The sequence below is a fragment of the Tympanuchus pallidicinctus genome, unplaced genomic scaffold, assembly GCF_026119805.1.
Source record: "Tympanuchus pallidicinctus isolate F22 unplaced genomic scaffold, pur_lepc_1.0 scaffold31, whole genome shotgun sequence".
In the NCBI taxonomy this organism is placed as follows: domain Eukaryota; kingdom Metazoa; phylum Chordata; class Aves; order Galliformes; family Phasianidae; genus Tympanuchus; species Tympanuchus pallidicinctus.
Genome location: NW_026294749.1, coordinates 9243396 through 9259726, shown reverse-complemented (window position 1 = coordinate 9259726; position 16331 = coordinate 9243396). Strand labels below are relative to the sequence as shown.

The window sequence follows — 16331 nt, the reverse complement described above, 5'->3', positions numbered from 1 at the left end:
AGCTGTGAAGGCAGTTAGAGCTGTCTGATGAAAGGAAAGAAGGTTTCCATGTTGTCTTGATGTTGTTTTTCTGGTACATCTTCAGGACAGAGTTGGCATCCACTGGTGTTTATCAGGTTTTGATTAGCAATGCATCCCTAGAAGGATGATGTTAGTGGGGGTTCTGCCAAATGTGTTGTGAGCATTTACAGCATAGTGCAATGTTGTCTGAAACTTTTTTCTTGCAATGTGCTTCCACCTTAGCTGTTTTGCTCCTTACAGTAGAGGAAGCATTTGGTCTGCAAATGAGATTATTTAGACAGTAGTATGCATGCAGAGCTCACCAAACTGCGCTCTCCTTCCCCCTATGGGAGGAGGAGACAGGAGAATCTGCCCTGTGAAGGCTGGCAGCTCAGTACTCACCCCAGAAAGCCTTGGGTGTGCTTTCCTCTCCCTGGTGGCATGTGTATGTCAAGCATCTCTTATTTGCCTACGTTTTGATCAGAAGATGGGAGAGGGAACAAGGGCTTACGATGTCAGGCCTCAGTTGCCACCTTAAGAAGCTATAGGGTCTTATGCAGCTGGAAGATTGGGCCTAAAAGATTTGACAAGTAGGTTTAAGGGAGATTTTTCTGGAAACTAAATAGTGGTGGAATGAAAAGAGTTTGAATCAGAGTTTGAATTGAATCAGAATTGAGTTAAAACCCCTTCTCTCTTCCCTAAGCACTTGGCATCTGTGGAAGAAAAGTCCTGTAAATAAGCAGAAATCTTAACTGTAGACATGTCAACATGTAAGATTGTTTAGCAAAACCACAACAAAACTGCATTTTGTTTTATTTTCTTACTTTAGGTGCACTTAGACATAATTCTGTATAAAATAAATTGTAATCAATTTGCAGAACCTACTAATAAAATGCATGGAGGAAGAATTTATGTTGCATGATGAAATTGTCTCCTGGATCATATAATCTTATGGGTGACACGCTCCTGCCATTAGGAGCACCACCACTGCATGAGAAAAATAAAATATCTGTAATTGAAATTTAAATACTTCTGTTCTTTTCTATGTTCTTTTCTTTTAGAAACATATATTTTGGTAGCTCAACTGTTTCCTCTAAACATCGTTCTTGAATGGCCTATTTGTCAATGCCTGGCTTGTTAAGCCCATAAAAACTTACCTGGAAAAAAAAATATCCCATCTTGTCTGTGCAGTTTGAACTGCCTTCTTCTGGGCAATAAGAAATTCTGTAGGCCATCTCATCATTATCATGACTATGGTTAGTTTTGTAGTATTTTGGTATCTGTTTTTTTCTTAGGAAGCACGGATGTTGTAATTTATTGCTAGTCAGAAGTGGACAATAAAGAATTTTTCCTCTTCTGACAAATGATTTTGTTCTTCACTCACAATAATTTTTTTCTCTTAATGATTTTACTCAGCTTCAATCTTTACTTGATTTTTACGCTCTTCATCAGCAACGTAGTAAGTGGCTCCTTGCATCTTTGATTTGATAACTTCAAAATATGCCTTCAAGAGTTGGAAAGCAAATTTTTGTGTTGTACACTCTTATTAAACACTTGCACTGATTGGTTTCCTTCACGCATTCTTCAGTAGTTCGTTAGCATTCTCTACAGCTGTTTCCAGGAACATTGGTTTTGAACAGCACTCTCAACATATGATCATGCAATCATTTCATGATACACATGTTGAATGAGAAGTGAATGAATGTCCAGGGAAGAAAATGGAATAATTATGTAGTACAGCAGGCTTTTCTGTTTTTAATTCCTGTATTCAGTGTTTTGGAAGTCAGTCTGAACTGTGTTAATCCAAGAAGCAGTACTAATAATCTTTTGGTATCTCAGAAATACAATTGAAAAATATACACAGGGACCTGACATCACTGCCTTAGTTTTTCCTTTATAGCAAAAGAGAAACTAGGCTAAAGTTAATAGAAGTAATAGAGATTTTTAGTCTTACTTGCATACAGGAGAGCCATTCTACAAACAGGCATTCCATGGGTTGTACTACAGTTGTTCAGTGATCTACCATTTACTCAAGTATCACAAAGTTAATATTCTCAGGCAACATATATGCAGCTTGGTGTTTTCTGATGTTCTATTTTGAGAGCTAAAGAAGTCCTATTGCACACATTGTACAATTGCTTCCTACTGGAAAAATGACAACTGCTAAAATTAAATGAGCTGAGATAGGTGACTTCGCCACTGTTCAGAATGTCATCAGGCAGTGTATGTAAGTTTAAAATCAAGCACCAGAAGACATGTAAATGCTTTCCTTATCTCAGCTCTTCTTTTCGATGTGTATGCAGGTGGTTCAGAACTCGACAGACAACCTACCTATGACCATGTTTGTGGTGTACAAATTCTGAGCGTTGCTTTTTAATACGAAACAGAAAAATGTGTACAGTACTACCACAAACAAAAGAAATGCCCTTTCTGTTTTATCTCCTGCAGCTAAAAGATTGGAGCACATCTGAAATCAGCTTGGCTTAGAAAGATGACTTTGCAGAATATGAAATGCTGTAGCTGATGTTTCAACTATAGAGATATAGATATATATATATTTGTGCTCTTGAACTTTAAGAGACTGTTGACTCCTGTATATCCACAGACAGTTCTGTTTAAGTCTCTCACACTCATAATGTACATTTCCTGTTTCGATGTCTTCGGGATGCTTCTGTTTTACTTCCAGCATTGCCTTAACATGGAGTAGATAAGAATGGGTTATACTGAAATCTGAAGCTATCTCCTAGGAGAACATTTCTCTTATTTCTACCATTATGTTTGTTATATGCCTAATGTTCTAGTTCACTAATGTGTTCATTGCAATTCTGTTGCAGAAGTCTTGGGTAAAGTTTATTATTATGAATTAGTTTATTATGCATTAGAATGCATACAGACTGCAAAGTCTGCAATACGGAATTTAGATTCTCTTTATTCTCTAAGCATTCAATTTACACGATTCATTTGAATCCACGCTTCTTTCACAGGAAAACGAGCGCTATGTTTAAACACGCAGAGGTAGCTGAGTTTCATTCACTCAGTTATACACGAAATCATTTGTTCCATCGTGCATCCATTAGTAAAAATAATCTCCAAAATTTTTTCTTGTTATTGTTAAAGTTCACTGTTCACTTAAAAGAAACTTACAATTATTTTGTAGGTCAGGAAGTGGTGTTCAAGTGCCTTGGAGAAGGAATTCTTGAGAAGGCCTTTCAGGGATATAATGCTTGTATTTTTGCCTATGGACAGACAGGTAAGTGCTGCTTGTGCTGAAAGGAGAGGATGCTGCTTGTGCATGTGTGTGAAGTAGGAAGAGCACAACATAAATACTAAGCTTGATAATATTCAAGATCATAAATAGAAATACAAAGTTTAATGTTAAACTTCATATGATTTGTATTTGCATCACTTCTTTGGAGGTTGGTTTCTCATTTAAACACACAGTAACTTCAGCACAGCCATTGGCAGTATAAAGTTCTTAACACAGGTCTGTAAATATGCTCCTCACTGCTACCTCTTGAGGCTGCTTTGAAAGTGTGAAAGGAGAGGTTAGCAACCAAGGCTCATTCAGTCTTTTGTGTGTGTGTGTGTGTGTGTGTGTGTGTTAAAAGGGAGGCCAAGTAATGGCTCTACTAAAAGAGACTGTTAAGATTTCTCTTTTTGTTTCTGTTTGTTGTAATGCAAAGAGCGAGCCGTCTGTCTAGAATAATGCCCTGTTGCTCTGATACATGCATCTGGAGAAATTAAAACATGTTTCATGAACAAATGAGTAACTCAGAAACCACATTCTAAAGCATTTTCTTCTCCTTTCTTCCCTTAGGTTCAGGAAAATCCTTTTCAATGATGGGTAATGCAGAGCAGCTGGGTCTGATCCCACGGCTCTGTTGTGCTTTATTTCAGAGAATCTCTGTGGAAGAAAATGAATCTCATACTTTTAAAGTTGAAGTGTCCTATATGGAAATCTACAATGAGAAAGTCAGAGATCTACTTGACCCAAAAGGGTGAGTAGCTTTATCCTACCTCTCCACCTTAATTGCTTTTATTTGAAACTATTAAGTAGAAATAAATTCTGGAAGTCCTTGAGATTTTTCATAATGTATGTTTATATATCTTTTTTACAAAGGATCAGGTACCAAACATGAGAGAGAATATCAGTGTAAAGTTTGTGTATGAAATACTACCTGGTGTGGATCAATCTAAATATACAATATAATAGTATAGTGTTGCAAAGTGAAGTACTGCAATACCAGAAATCAAAAGCTATGTAGAAGAAAAAGCTGGGGTATATTTGTCATATGACCCAGACTTTGCTCAAGTATAAATTTTCATCAGTTACAAACAGTGTGAACTTTATTTACAATTTGATTTTCCTGGTTTAGAATTTGGACTTCTTGAATGGGAAGGAATAACACCTCCAAATATACTCTTAGCACTCTACTTCCTTGTGTTTTGTTGACTCAGAAATACTGAGTAGGTTCTCTAGCATGGAGATGTCTAGACAACAGATCAGACAAGATGTCTGATATGTGTGTCTTCTTGATTCTTGAGCATTATTGCACTAGATGAAGAAACATGCAACTTAATTAAAAGGCGTATTTTACACTTCATTAACATATTTTAGTAAAACTTGGAAAATGCATGGAGAAATGAATCTTCAGCAAATGAGAGAGATTTTTTGTTTCCTTCTGTCACTATTCTTTCTTCCAGATGAAGTATTTCAGGTTTTGCTACGGCCACAAATACTGTGGTAGAATGATGCTCTGAAAGTAATTTGTGTGTTCTGATTGAAACCTGTCAGATTGATATTTTTATTCCCATTATTGCTTGAAAAACAAAAAAGCTACATACTGTGAAATGATAGAAATCTTGTGTATTGTAGATGTTAATCTCTGTCTTTTAGTTGAAATGAAGTTCACAGTAGTGGTTTGTGCATAAATACTATTTATTCCGTAGGAGTCGGCAGTCTCTTAAGGTTCGAGAGCACAAAGTGTTGGGACCATATGTAGATGGCTTGTCTCAGCTGGCTGTTACGAACTTTGAGGTAAATCTGAACCTGTGAAAGATTTGGAAACAGCATCTGTGTACCTAAGTGATAGGAAATCATATTGTAGGTAAACTAATACCCACCCAGAAGTTTTGTTTTCCTAGGTGTTTGCAGCCTCTGACAATCGCAGGTACCTCCTCTAGAGCTTCCAGGGGTATTTATGTCATGTAAAAGCTTTCATTTCACTTTTATGTTGGTTAAAAATATAGCAGTAATATCACTTCATTTTGCAGGTTCTCATTTATGTAATAAATACCAAGCACGTCACATTTTCTTGCCATGTTTCCTTGAAATCTGAGGCTTCCACACTAAGAAAATTAGGTCTTTCAGCGTGCATTCTGTTGCTTTTGTTGTTGTTGAATACACTTACTTTATAGAAGTATATTGCATGAGAATGCACAACATGGTTTATATAGCTGCTAATTTAAGTAATGACAACATCTGAGCCCAGCTGAGTTACTAAAATGCATTCAAATATATCAGTATTGTAGAATCCGATGAACTTCACTGGATACAGAGGAGTTGCAGTGATGCAGTTCTGTGAATTGCGTAGCCCTTTTTACAAGGAAGCTGTTTTAGGAAATCTATTTGGGTTTTCTTTTGTTACGCTTTTTTCTTTGTTTCGGGTTGGTTTATTAAAAAATCATTTTTTTTACAGTGTTGTGTGAAAAACATTTCTCATCTAATGGGAATACTTATTTCTCTGAAGCACCTGTCATATCTAATGTAAAAACCAATTTAGCACCTTTTGTGGTAAATTGCATACTTTGACATTGTTTACTTGAATTTTAGGAAATTTTGTTCATACCTAATTTTTGTCTGATGACTTATGAAAGTGTCTTGGATACTCAGCAAACAGATATATGAGAATCATCTTTATTTTTACTTGAATAGAAGGATACAGGCTTCAAGTGGGGCAACACTTTGAGCCAGTTCAGAGAGTATGGCTTTAATGCAGTTCAGGAAAAAAAAAGCATTGTGTTTACTTCTGTAAGTAGATCTGTTTGCCTGATTACTGGCATTGCACAATATGATTTGTAATGTGGGTTTTGCCAATGTATTTCAGCAACAGATAAGGAGTATGTGTACTGAATATTGTTGCTGGGCTTTTGGTGCACTGCTTAAAGCAAAGTTACGATTTAACATTATTCTGCAAAATTAGATCTCTTCTCTACCAATGCATTCTTGAAGGCCCTCAAAGTGAGGTTGTTTGGGACCTTGAGCAGCCTGACCTAATGGGTGGCAACGCAGCCACAGCAAGTGGGTTCAAATTGGATGGTCTTGAGGATCCTTTCCAACCCAAACCATTCTGTGATTTTCTGATATCAAAATGTAAAAAGAATTTTCTCTTTAATTCTACATTCTCTTCTTCTCTCTCCTCAGAAATACGCACTCTTCCATTTAGTCAGGAATTTTGTTCAGCAAGCACAAAACTTGCTTTCATCCTGACACCACTTTTTATTCTTTATGCTCTAGGATATTGAGTCATTGATGTCAGAGGGAAACAAATCACGAACAGTTGCTGCAACCAACATGAATGAAGAAAGCAGCCGCTCTCATGCTGTATTCAACATTATAGTGACTCAGACACTTTATGACCTACAGTCTGGTGTATGTGTTTCTGTTGTTTTAATTTATGACGTTGTGGAAAATTCTTCTTCTTTATTCTGTTCAACTGCTGAATGATCTGTTTGTTTTGAATAACAGTCAGTTAAAACAAGCAGCTTGTGCTTTTTGCATGCATTTGTAGATGCATCAGTAATATCACTTAACATGACCTAAAACTCTGAAGATGCGAATGGCTTACCATTTTAAGACTGAAGCTGCCTCAGTTCTCAAGACCATTCAACTTGCTGAAGTGCTCTTGTATTTCAGAATTGCTATGCTAAGTGATATATTATAGTATCTCTATTGATTTGTTCCATCTTCTCAGTCAAGACTTTAGCATAACTCACCATATTTTTTTTTGTTTGGTACACATGCACAATTTTCTTAGCTATGCTGCTACTTTTAATGCTTTGGAGTAATCAAAGTAATATTGGCAAGAACCTAAGGTTGAGAGAACAGCAGAAGCATGCCAGAAAAAAAAACAAAAAAAAATTAGATGACTTTAAGATTATATTGCCTCTGTTAAATCTGTCTTAGGTGTTAACAGTTGCTGACATTAATACATTTTAATGGCCTGCTGTGGCAGGGAAGTTTTTGATGTTAACACATGGCTGCTTTGCCTTCATGAGTGGTTCTGCCCTTTAGTGTAAAGTGTATGACTGGCTCTTAACAGACTGTAAAGACTGTCAGAATTTGTTCTCTCTTATCTTGATTTTATGCTTCAACTTGCATTATTGTTATAGAAAGCAGTCTTTAATGGTGCTGGTGTAAGGTACGTTAGCATTTTACGCTCATGAATCTTGTTTTTCTCCCTTATTTGATCTGCACAGAATTCTGGAGAGAAGGTCAGCAAGGTCAGCCTGGTGGATTTAGCTGGTAGTGAGAGAGTGTCCAAAACAGGAGCTGCAGGAGAACGTCTAAAGGAAGGCAGCAACATAAACAAGTAAGACATTGGCATAGGTTGTAAAGTATAGTGTTTTAAGAACAACCATTGCTTCCTCAGTCTCCTGTTTTGGTGTGCTTGTTACAAGTTGGTTCAAATGCTGCATCTAGTCAGACGCATCCCTTTCAGTTGCTCTGTACTGAATACCATCTGTTTGGGTTTTTTTTAGCATTAGTACAGAGACTTTGATTCATAGTTGACTCAGATGATAGCTGTATGAATATTATCTGGAAAAAGTGACGGTAGCACTCTTTAATTATGGATGTACCTCTTGTGATTCATTTATCCACCCTGTCCCCAGGCTCATGTGTTTGTCTCATCGTATGCTCAAGGAATGCAAAGTTGCAGAGTTGAATGGCTTTGTTCCAACAGGTATTAAACTGTGTAAGAGTATAATTCACAGTTTAAGAAAACCAGATCAGAATGAAACTATGTAAGTTTAACGTTGCCTTGGGCATCTGTACTCAAGCAATGACAAGTTTCCAGGCACTTTTTTTAACTGTAATTACTGTGTTGTTGCCCAAAAGCAAGACTTTAGCACAATATTACCATTGTCTTACACATACTAATTTTCCTGGGAAAAAAAAAAAAAAAATCAGACTCTTAATATTAAAAGCTACAAATTCTGTACTTACCTTTAAAATGTTGCAAAAGGTTATGTTATTCTGAAGTTAACAGTGAGAGCAAAAAACATGTTTGAACTGCATTCATGCTTAAAATGGTTTTAAGTTACCTGCTTTAATAGTTTGAACACGCTTGCTCTTCACAGCATAATCTGTAATGTATTACGAGTGTTAATGCTTCAGATTGGTAGGTGCACTGGCATAGTACTCATGAAAGAAAATTATATGATTCTGTTTCTCTAATGGCAGGTACTGAACCTTTACCCTGCAGGTTACTAGTTAAATTTGGTTTGATTTTGCTAGAAACTGTATTCACCTTTTGCATAAATAGGGGTGAAATTAAATGTTTCTTTTTAATTCTTGGGGAAAAATTTAAATGCCGACTCCCCCAACAGCTATTAAGAGATTGAAAGTGTTGCTGGAGATATAGAAAGATTTCATTTTCTTTTCTAGCAAAATGTTTGCTTAGTGTAAACAGGGAAGGTTGTTTTTGCTATTTCTTTTTAATGATACAGGACTTCAGATACAAGCACCAGATTTCTCTGTAAAAGATATTTCAAAGAGAAAAGCTGTCAGCTCTGTCTTCTTGTATCAGTTCCTATATTACAAACCTCAGTTATCTCAGACCATTTTCTAAGCATTCTCTGTTTGAGATCTCATTTGGAACTGATAGGCAAACAATTCTTAGTATTGTGCTTTAATGTCTATTGGACTTAGTTGCTGAGTTTAATGAATTCTGTCTTCACTGGAAGCTTCAGAATTGGTATGCACATTTTTATCAGGGTAGTTTGTTGCAGAACATTGTACGCAGTCTTCTTTTCCATAATGTGTACAACATATCATGCTTATTAGGGAAAGGCAGTAATCTTTCTGTAGTAATATAGACTACTTAAACCACGTACCTTGCTATGCCACCTTCCTTTTTTTTTTAAAACTTTTATTCTTTCATAAAATAGCAGTAATTTGCATTGGTAGCATCAACTGTTTATTCAGATAAAAACAGACCTACCGTAACTACCTGGCAGTTAAATTTCTTGCTTGTTTTGTTTTGATGCCTTGAAGAACAGGCAAATAACATAACTGTTTCTGTATTTACAAGACAAGAAGATTGTACTTTTGCTGTGCTTCCAAAACTCCATAGTTTGATAGTCTCTGCAGATTTCTCTGCTGTTTCTGCATGAAACCAGCTTAGGGCCAATGTCACTGCTGCCTCAGTCTCACAGCTTCCTGTACTGTAAACTCTTCCACATATTGGGTCAGCATGACCCAGTACAGAGTGGATGTGCTGAACTGCTCTGTTGCTTACTGAAACAGCTGAGAGTTGTGTGATCTTGTTAATGGTTTTGTAAAGCTGTAATAAGGAGCTTCCACTTTTTCTCAGCACTGGTGTGAAGTTGCCTTGGGTCATGATGGTGTTTCTGGGCATCTGCTGTCTTTATTTTCCTGGTTCTTATGAGACTTTCCAAACTCGTAAGAAAGCTGTGTGTGCTTGTTAATGCCTAGGTGCTCAGGTTCCTATACTGAGTGTAGAAACGCAGATGTTTAATAATCTATTGTGTAGTAGAAGAATTTCTAGAGTACAGCAGCAGGAGGAAATGGAGTAAGCAAGCTGTCAGTTAGTGGCTAGGAAGAATGTTCTATGAACAGCCTATAATTTTAACTGTGATTAGAAATATCGTAGCTATTGTCATTTTAAGTTGAGAATGCAAAAATAAGCTTTTTAAAGGGTAAAGATGGGGTGGGAGGGAATGTTTTTGGGAGAAGACTGGCTTCAAGCTCTTTTAAGAGGAGAGTGTTCATATTCACAGGTTTTACTATTAGAAAGAAGGGCTTCGTCTGCTTAAAAAAAAATTGGAAGGAAAGTGTACAGAAGTAGCTTAAATGGATGTCATTTAGGGACAGAGTTCTTCCCTGCAGAAAAGAACCACCTGCCCTTGGATGCTGCTGACTCAGATCCTTGCTGGGAGCGTGCAAGCTTCCAGATGCACAGTAGCAAAGACAGCCTGTTCACACTTGATGAAGAGGGTCAAGGAGAACAGAAAGCATGCAGAAACAGCACTTTCCCATGGTCTTGCACCATGTAAGCTTGCTCTGTTTCTTCTGAACTGCCTCAGTCTGTTGTGCACTGTTGGCTCGGGCCTTTTGGTTGATTCATTATGTAGGTGGTTTGAGATAGGATCAAAGTAATGACAGATCTCTGATGCATCATCCAGCATAAAGCAAAGCAGCTACTGAGTCCTGTAATTATATTGCACTGCCATTTCTTTTAGTACTTCTCTTAGAATCTTTTAACAGCTTTGTATTATGAAATCTTAAGTAGAATACTTAAAGTACACCAGTTTGGTTGTTAATACAGGCGTTAATAGTCTTAATAAAAAAAATGGTATTTCATTATATTTCTGGAGCAGAAATATTACTTCCTTTAATCTGGTGTTAATAAACAAAGTTATAACTTGCTAATTACTACAACACGGTGCCTATAACTAAGATTTAAAATTGCAGCCCTGTTGTGAAATAATTATCAATGGTGGGCCTTCCCGAATCCCTGTTTTTCCTATCCCCATTTCGATTTCTTTAAGGTAAGAAAAATATTCTTCCCCCTCCCTCACTTTTTGACTTTGATTTTTCACATTTTTTCTCATTTAAAATCAGCAAGAGGAATTGGAGGAACGTAAATTGAAGTGTGTGGGTTTTGTTGTTTTCTTTTAACTTCATAATCCTCGAAGGTGGACTCCACTGGGAGTGGGCTGCTAGTGCTTTTTCACTTATGCTGTAGGAGATTGCTAGGGAGCAGCATGTAGCATCCTACTGTTTGTTCTTGCATGTTTAGCATGCCGTCTTCCCAGTCTGTGCAGGTGAAAGACTGAAAGATTGGAGACAAGAACCAATTCTCCCTCCCCCATCCTCTTTCCACAGGCTTTTGGGAGTTGTAAGGTTTTTGTTTGGGCAAAAAAAAACCCAACCCTAAATTAACTGTTCGTTTTGCTGTGAATTTTTCAGGCATGGGTTGGAAAGTTATCCTTTAGACAAATTTAGGAGCTCCTTAAGGTTCTTTTCAATTTAGTTTTGCTTTCAGGTCTTTACTGTCTTCATGCCACTGTGTTTCCTGGTGTTATGCACATCTTTTGTGACTTTTTTAACAGATCGTCTCACCTTAACCTCACATATCTTTTTTGAAATATTCTGCAATGTTTTTGTCGTTCAGAACCACTAGGATTTTCAGAAAGCATTAAGACTGTGTTACGATTAAAATGGCTCTAGTAGTTTGAAGGAACTCAAAAGGATGGAGTGGAATGGTACAATCAAAGTTTTATTTATCTAATCACAAGGCTACAAGTTTCCTTGGTAGTTATGCTCAATTATCCAGATGTTCTTTATGAGTATGATGGACCAGTATGCTCTTGAGCTCCAGCATTCTGTTTCTACTACTCTTTAGGCATCTGGTTATTGCTCTCAGGCTCTTAAACCAGCTCGTTATCTTAAACTTACTTGCTCAAGTGTCGTTTAGTATTTACACAAGGTCGTATAATAATTGGAATGTATAATGCATAGATGCTTTGCAAAGGTTGCTAATAGTCAAACACTTGTTGGTAGAAGTGGTACGTGTACCAAAATGAACCAGCTCTTAGTTTCTTCAGTATTCTAGAGTAATGGGATGTCTGTGTACCAAGCAGTTTGGAGAATTTTTCTGTTCTCATGTTTACATTCATGCAACATTTTTATGATTGTGATATTAATTTATTCTTCCCCATAAAAGATCCTAGTGAGGCATCACCTCGACTGTAAGTCAGCTCCTTTGAAAAGGGATATTTTTCTCTTGTGATGAGCAGTCTTCCACTATCATGTAATTGCTGGTTAGTTACTAGGTAACTCACCAGACTAGTTCTTCTGCACCATAACTGACTTTGTCTTGTAGATGCCTCCTTATGAGTATAGTTTAGTTTTAGTCAGCCGTTAAACTAGTGCTCTTAAAATGTTGTTCCTAGAGACAGGGGATTATTGCTGCACTGCCAATGCTAACTCCTAATAGTGTCATCAGGCAGTGTCCAAGATGGAAAGATTCTTAGTCTCTGAGAAAAGGTAGGTGTCTAATCTAAAGCTGTTCTTAGAAAGTTTTTCACACACAGGGTGGTGAGGCACTGGCACAGGTTGCCCAAGGAGGCTGTGGATGCCCCATCCCTGGAGGCATTCAAGGCCAGGCTGGATGTGGCTCTGGGCAGCCTGGTCTGCTGGTTGGCGACCCTGCACACAGCACGGGGTTGAAACTGGATGAGCACTGTGGTCCTTTTCAACCCAGGCCAGTCTGTGTTTCATTCTATGATTCTCCATATACTGACGCAGCCTGCTTTACAATTATCAAACTATGATACCTAAATGTTTCAACCTGGTCTTCCTGAAACTTTGTTAGTACTAGGTAAGATTAAACACTGTACATAACTGTTTTTTGTTCCAAGTATGCAGCTTGAATAGATGCATTGCCTTGTTTTGATCTCCCTTGGTTATTTCCAGCTCAAATTATTTTACAAAAGCTGGATGTGAAATTTTGCAGAGCACAAATTAAACCATTCTGTCTGTTTTATTAAATGTACTTTTGAAGTACGTGTTCAAAGCTGTTTTGTGCTGTTGGCTTCATAGATCCCTTTCAACGCTTGGGTTGGTTATATCATCACTTGCTGATCAAGCAGCAGGGAAAGGGAAGAATAAGTTTGTGCCTTACAGAGACTCTGTACTCACTTGGCTTCTCAAGGTAATTAATATTTTCTGTTCAACATGTTCATAAGCTGTTAGCTTAATAGGTTGTAGCATAACTGTGTACTTAAGAGATTGTAATCTTTTTTAAAGAAGTGAGCAAAGGAGGTCATTGCTACAAGCTATCCCAAGTAATATATTGAGATGAGCATTTACTGTGTTAATTGTATGTAAAGTCCTATTTGGTGAATTTTCAATTGCATTGGGAGTAAAGCTGATGGAGGTGGTTGGGAATATTTATGGATCGTATTGATCAGTTTACATCAGAATGTAAATCAGTGTCCAAATAGTGAGATTTGCATTTTAAGTATCTTTGTAAAGAGACAGTATAATCTCAGAACAGTTTTTAATTCTCAAATTTCTGTGGCTGTACTCTACAGGACAATCTGGGAGGAAACAGCCAAACTGCCATGATAGCCACAATTAGTCCAGCAGCAGACAATTACGAAGAAACACTATCTACTCTAAGATATGCAGACAGAGCCAAAAGGATAGTTAATCATGCTGTGGTGAATGAAGATCCAAATGCCAGGGTCATCAGAGAATTACGTGAAGAAGTTGAAAAACTGAAAGAACAGCTCTCACAGGCTGAGGTAATGTTATTCATGGTACAAAATAAATAACCTGAACAAATGTTGAACGAGCTGGAAGACTGGATTTATGTTGAAGTCCTTCAAAATCAGAAAAGGAAGTCTTACACTTATTTAGAAAAAAAAAAAAATAATAACCTTGTTTCCTGAGTTTGTTTCTTTACAGTAACTTTAAATGAGGACAACATTGTACAGGTGTTGATCTGTGTCAGAATAGACTGTTCTTGAAAAACTTTGTGTCATGTAGTAAATGAAGCAGCACGGATAAGAGCTACAAGAGAACTTAATTGTATATACTTGCTAGCAGAATTTTCTAAATTGGTGGACTATGTATTCTTATTATGCCAAACGGAAAAATGAGAAGATGTAAATCCTGGTACTGGATGACAAAATATCTGGGACATTTCTGTCATTGACATTTGTAAAAATTTATCAAGGATCTTTAAAACAGCAAAACCAAAACTAGCAGTATTGTATTGGCTGAAGAGTTAATGCTGTGTGACTGCTGCATATACTAAAAACACATTTCTAATCAGAGCGTAAATTATCAGTGTAGAAGTACTTTTGGTGATGTCTGAGGAAATGGGGCGCTGTAGTATAGGAAAACGTTTCTAATATTTTCTGGCAACACGTAATAGCTGTGGGGGAAAAAGAATACCAGAAGTATGTCTTACAGTAAATTGGAGTGGTGTTTAAACTTTACATTTGTCTAAGAAGTCACATTGCCTATACAAGCAGTCTCTTATAGGATCGCATGAGGAAAACTGCCTTATGGAAAAGGAACCATTCACTTTTTTTTTTTTTCCAAATAGAAATCTATTGTAATTCTGTATTTTAAATAATAAAATATTCTAGTCTGTTCTTAGTTTTGTTGGCAGACTGTGGCTGCCAACAGGAAAGTAGGAGGTTGCTTGTAGTTTTACTAATTTTTTAAAGCTTTTTCTCTTCTTCTGTCTCTTCAACTTTCTGTTGAAAACAATCACATGAAGTTATAGGCCAGCACATTGAGCTCTTATTTGGAGTGGAACATATTCAATCCCCTTGCTTTTCTTTCCTATTGTGAAATGAGAAGCCTGTGTTAGCTTCAGTGCATGCCTTCCTTCAGAGGTAATCAATGGTGTCATTCTTAAATGCTTAAGTGAAACTCTAGGAACGCTTACAAAAGCAAGATAGAATGGAAAGCTAAATATCAAGAGGAATTTGTATTTAAAACTATTATTGGAAGGAAGGCTTTGGAGTTGAACTTCAGTCAACTCAGACTTAAGAGATGTAAAATACTCGGGTATTTTTATACAGACAGTGAAGATTGAGTGGCCAAGCCTGCAGATTTTGTTGGCCTGTGTAGTTCCATTAGCCTATGTAGTGCTGTGTAGACCTTTAGTTGTTTCAAATCAGGATGTGTTATAGGGTGATTTCTTAAAGAGAAAGATTTGAGTGTCATCTGATGAAGGACTGAACATGGGCTGGCAAAGTGCACTTGCAGCCCAGAAGGGCAAATGTATCCTGGGTTGCATCAAGAGAAGCAGGTCGAGAGAGGTGATTCTGCCCCTCTGCTCTGTGCTGGTGAGGCCTCACGTGTAGTACTGCATCCGGTTCTTGGGTCCCAGCGAAGGAGGGGCATGGAGCTGTTGGAGCGGGTCCATAGGAGGGCCATGAAGATGGTCGGAGGGCTGGAGCACCTCCCCTGTGAGGACAGGCTGAGAGAGCTGGGCTCTGCATCTTGGAGAAGAAGAGGCTCCAGGGGGACCTTTTATAGAGGCCTTACAGCACCTGAAGGGGGCCTGGAGGTAAGCTAGGGAGGGACTTTCTGTAAGGGCATGTAGTGACAGGGCAAGGGGAGAAGGTTTTAAATGGAAGAAGGGTATGTGTTTATACTAGATGTTAGGAAGAAATTATTTACTGTGAGGGTGGTGAGACACTGGGACAGTTTGCCTGGAGAGGCTGTGGATATTGCCTTCTTGGAGGCTTTCAAGGCCAGTAGCATGGGGCTTTGAGCAACCTGGTTTAATGAGAGGTGTCCCTGCTTTAGGTCCCTTCTGACCCAGACCATTCTATTATTCTGTCCTTTTCCTTTGCTAATGACCTGTTTTTTCCTCTTCTGCCACAAAATACACAGGAAAATAGTTGAAACCTATCCTCTATCTACAGCATTTGATGTTCTGTTGGCTGTGTTCAGTTTCCCTTTTTTTAAGCAACTGTTGCAATGTGAGCTGTACCTTAAGAATTTACTTATCCCCATGTTTTAGGCCATGAAGGCTCCAGAACTGAAGGAAAAATTGGAAGAGTCTGAAAAGCTAATAAAGGAATTAACTGTCACTTGGGAAGAAAAGCTAAGGAAAACAGAAGAAATTGCACAGGTATGTCAGAAATTTTGAGGAGAAAAGGTCAGATATTCATTGAGCACAAGTCAGATGAATTTCTTGAGCTCTGGTGAACTATGCTGTATTCCGTTTCTCTGCTCTCCATTTTCTTTCAGTCTGAATTTCATTAGAATAAATGCAGTTTTATCATGGTGTAATTGATAAAGGCTAATATTTCATTTGAAATTAGAACACGAAAATGCATTTGAAATGTTCTTCTATAAGAATGCAATGGGATCTTGAACAATTTTCCTTGGAATGGCTAAGAAAACCAAGAATTACAAAAGGATTGGAATTTTGGGTAGTGTTTGTTCTTTACATTTGCTGTGGCTTATAGTGTTTTCTTAACCAGAGAAAGGAAATGAATCCAGGTATTCACTGATGTTTGTTTTTTATTATCATACTTGGAATAAGACT

At 37.5% G+C, this 16331-nt stretch overlaps 1 protein-coding gene across 7 annotated transcripts in view; it reads left to right on the top strand.

Annotated features, from left to right (window-relative positions):
* Nucleotides 1-16331, top strand: part of KIF13A (kinesin family member 13A) — a 108808-nt gene that overhangs the window by 50021 nt on the left and 42456 nt on the right. For 5 of the 7 annotated variants that reach the window (XM_052697752.1, XM_052697746.1, XM_052697749.1 and 2 more), the window contains exons 5-12: nucleotides 3158-3250; nucleotides 3818-3998; nucleotides 4951-5038; nucleotides 6518-6652; nucleotides 7480-7592; nucleotides 12851-12962; nucleotides 13345-13557; nucleotides 15801-15911. In XM_052697752.1, the coding sequence (XP_052553712.1) occupies nucleotides 3158-3250; nucleotides 3818-3998; nucleotides 4951-5038; nucleotides 6518-6652; nucleotides 7480-7592; nucleotides 12851-12962; nucleotides 13345-13557; nucleotides 15801-15911 (1046 nt within the window). The remainder of the gene's footprint in view (nucleotides 1-3157; nucleotides 3251-3817; nucleotides 3999-4950; nucleotides 5039-6517; nucleotides 6653-7479; nucleotides 7593-12850; nucleotides 12963-13344; nucleotides 13558-15800; nucleotides 15912-16331) is intronic. The other 2 variants (XM_052697747.1, XM_052697750.1) reach the window with 1 other exon arrangement.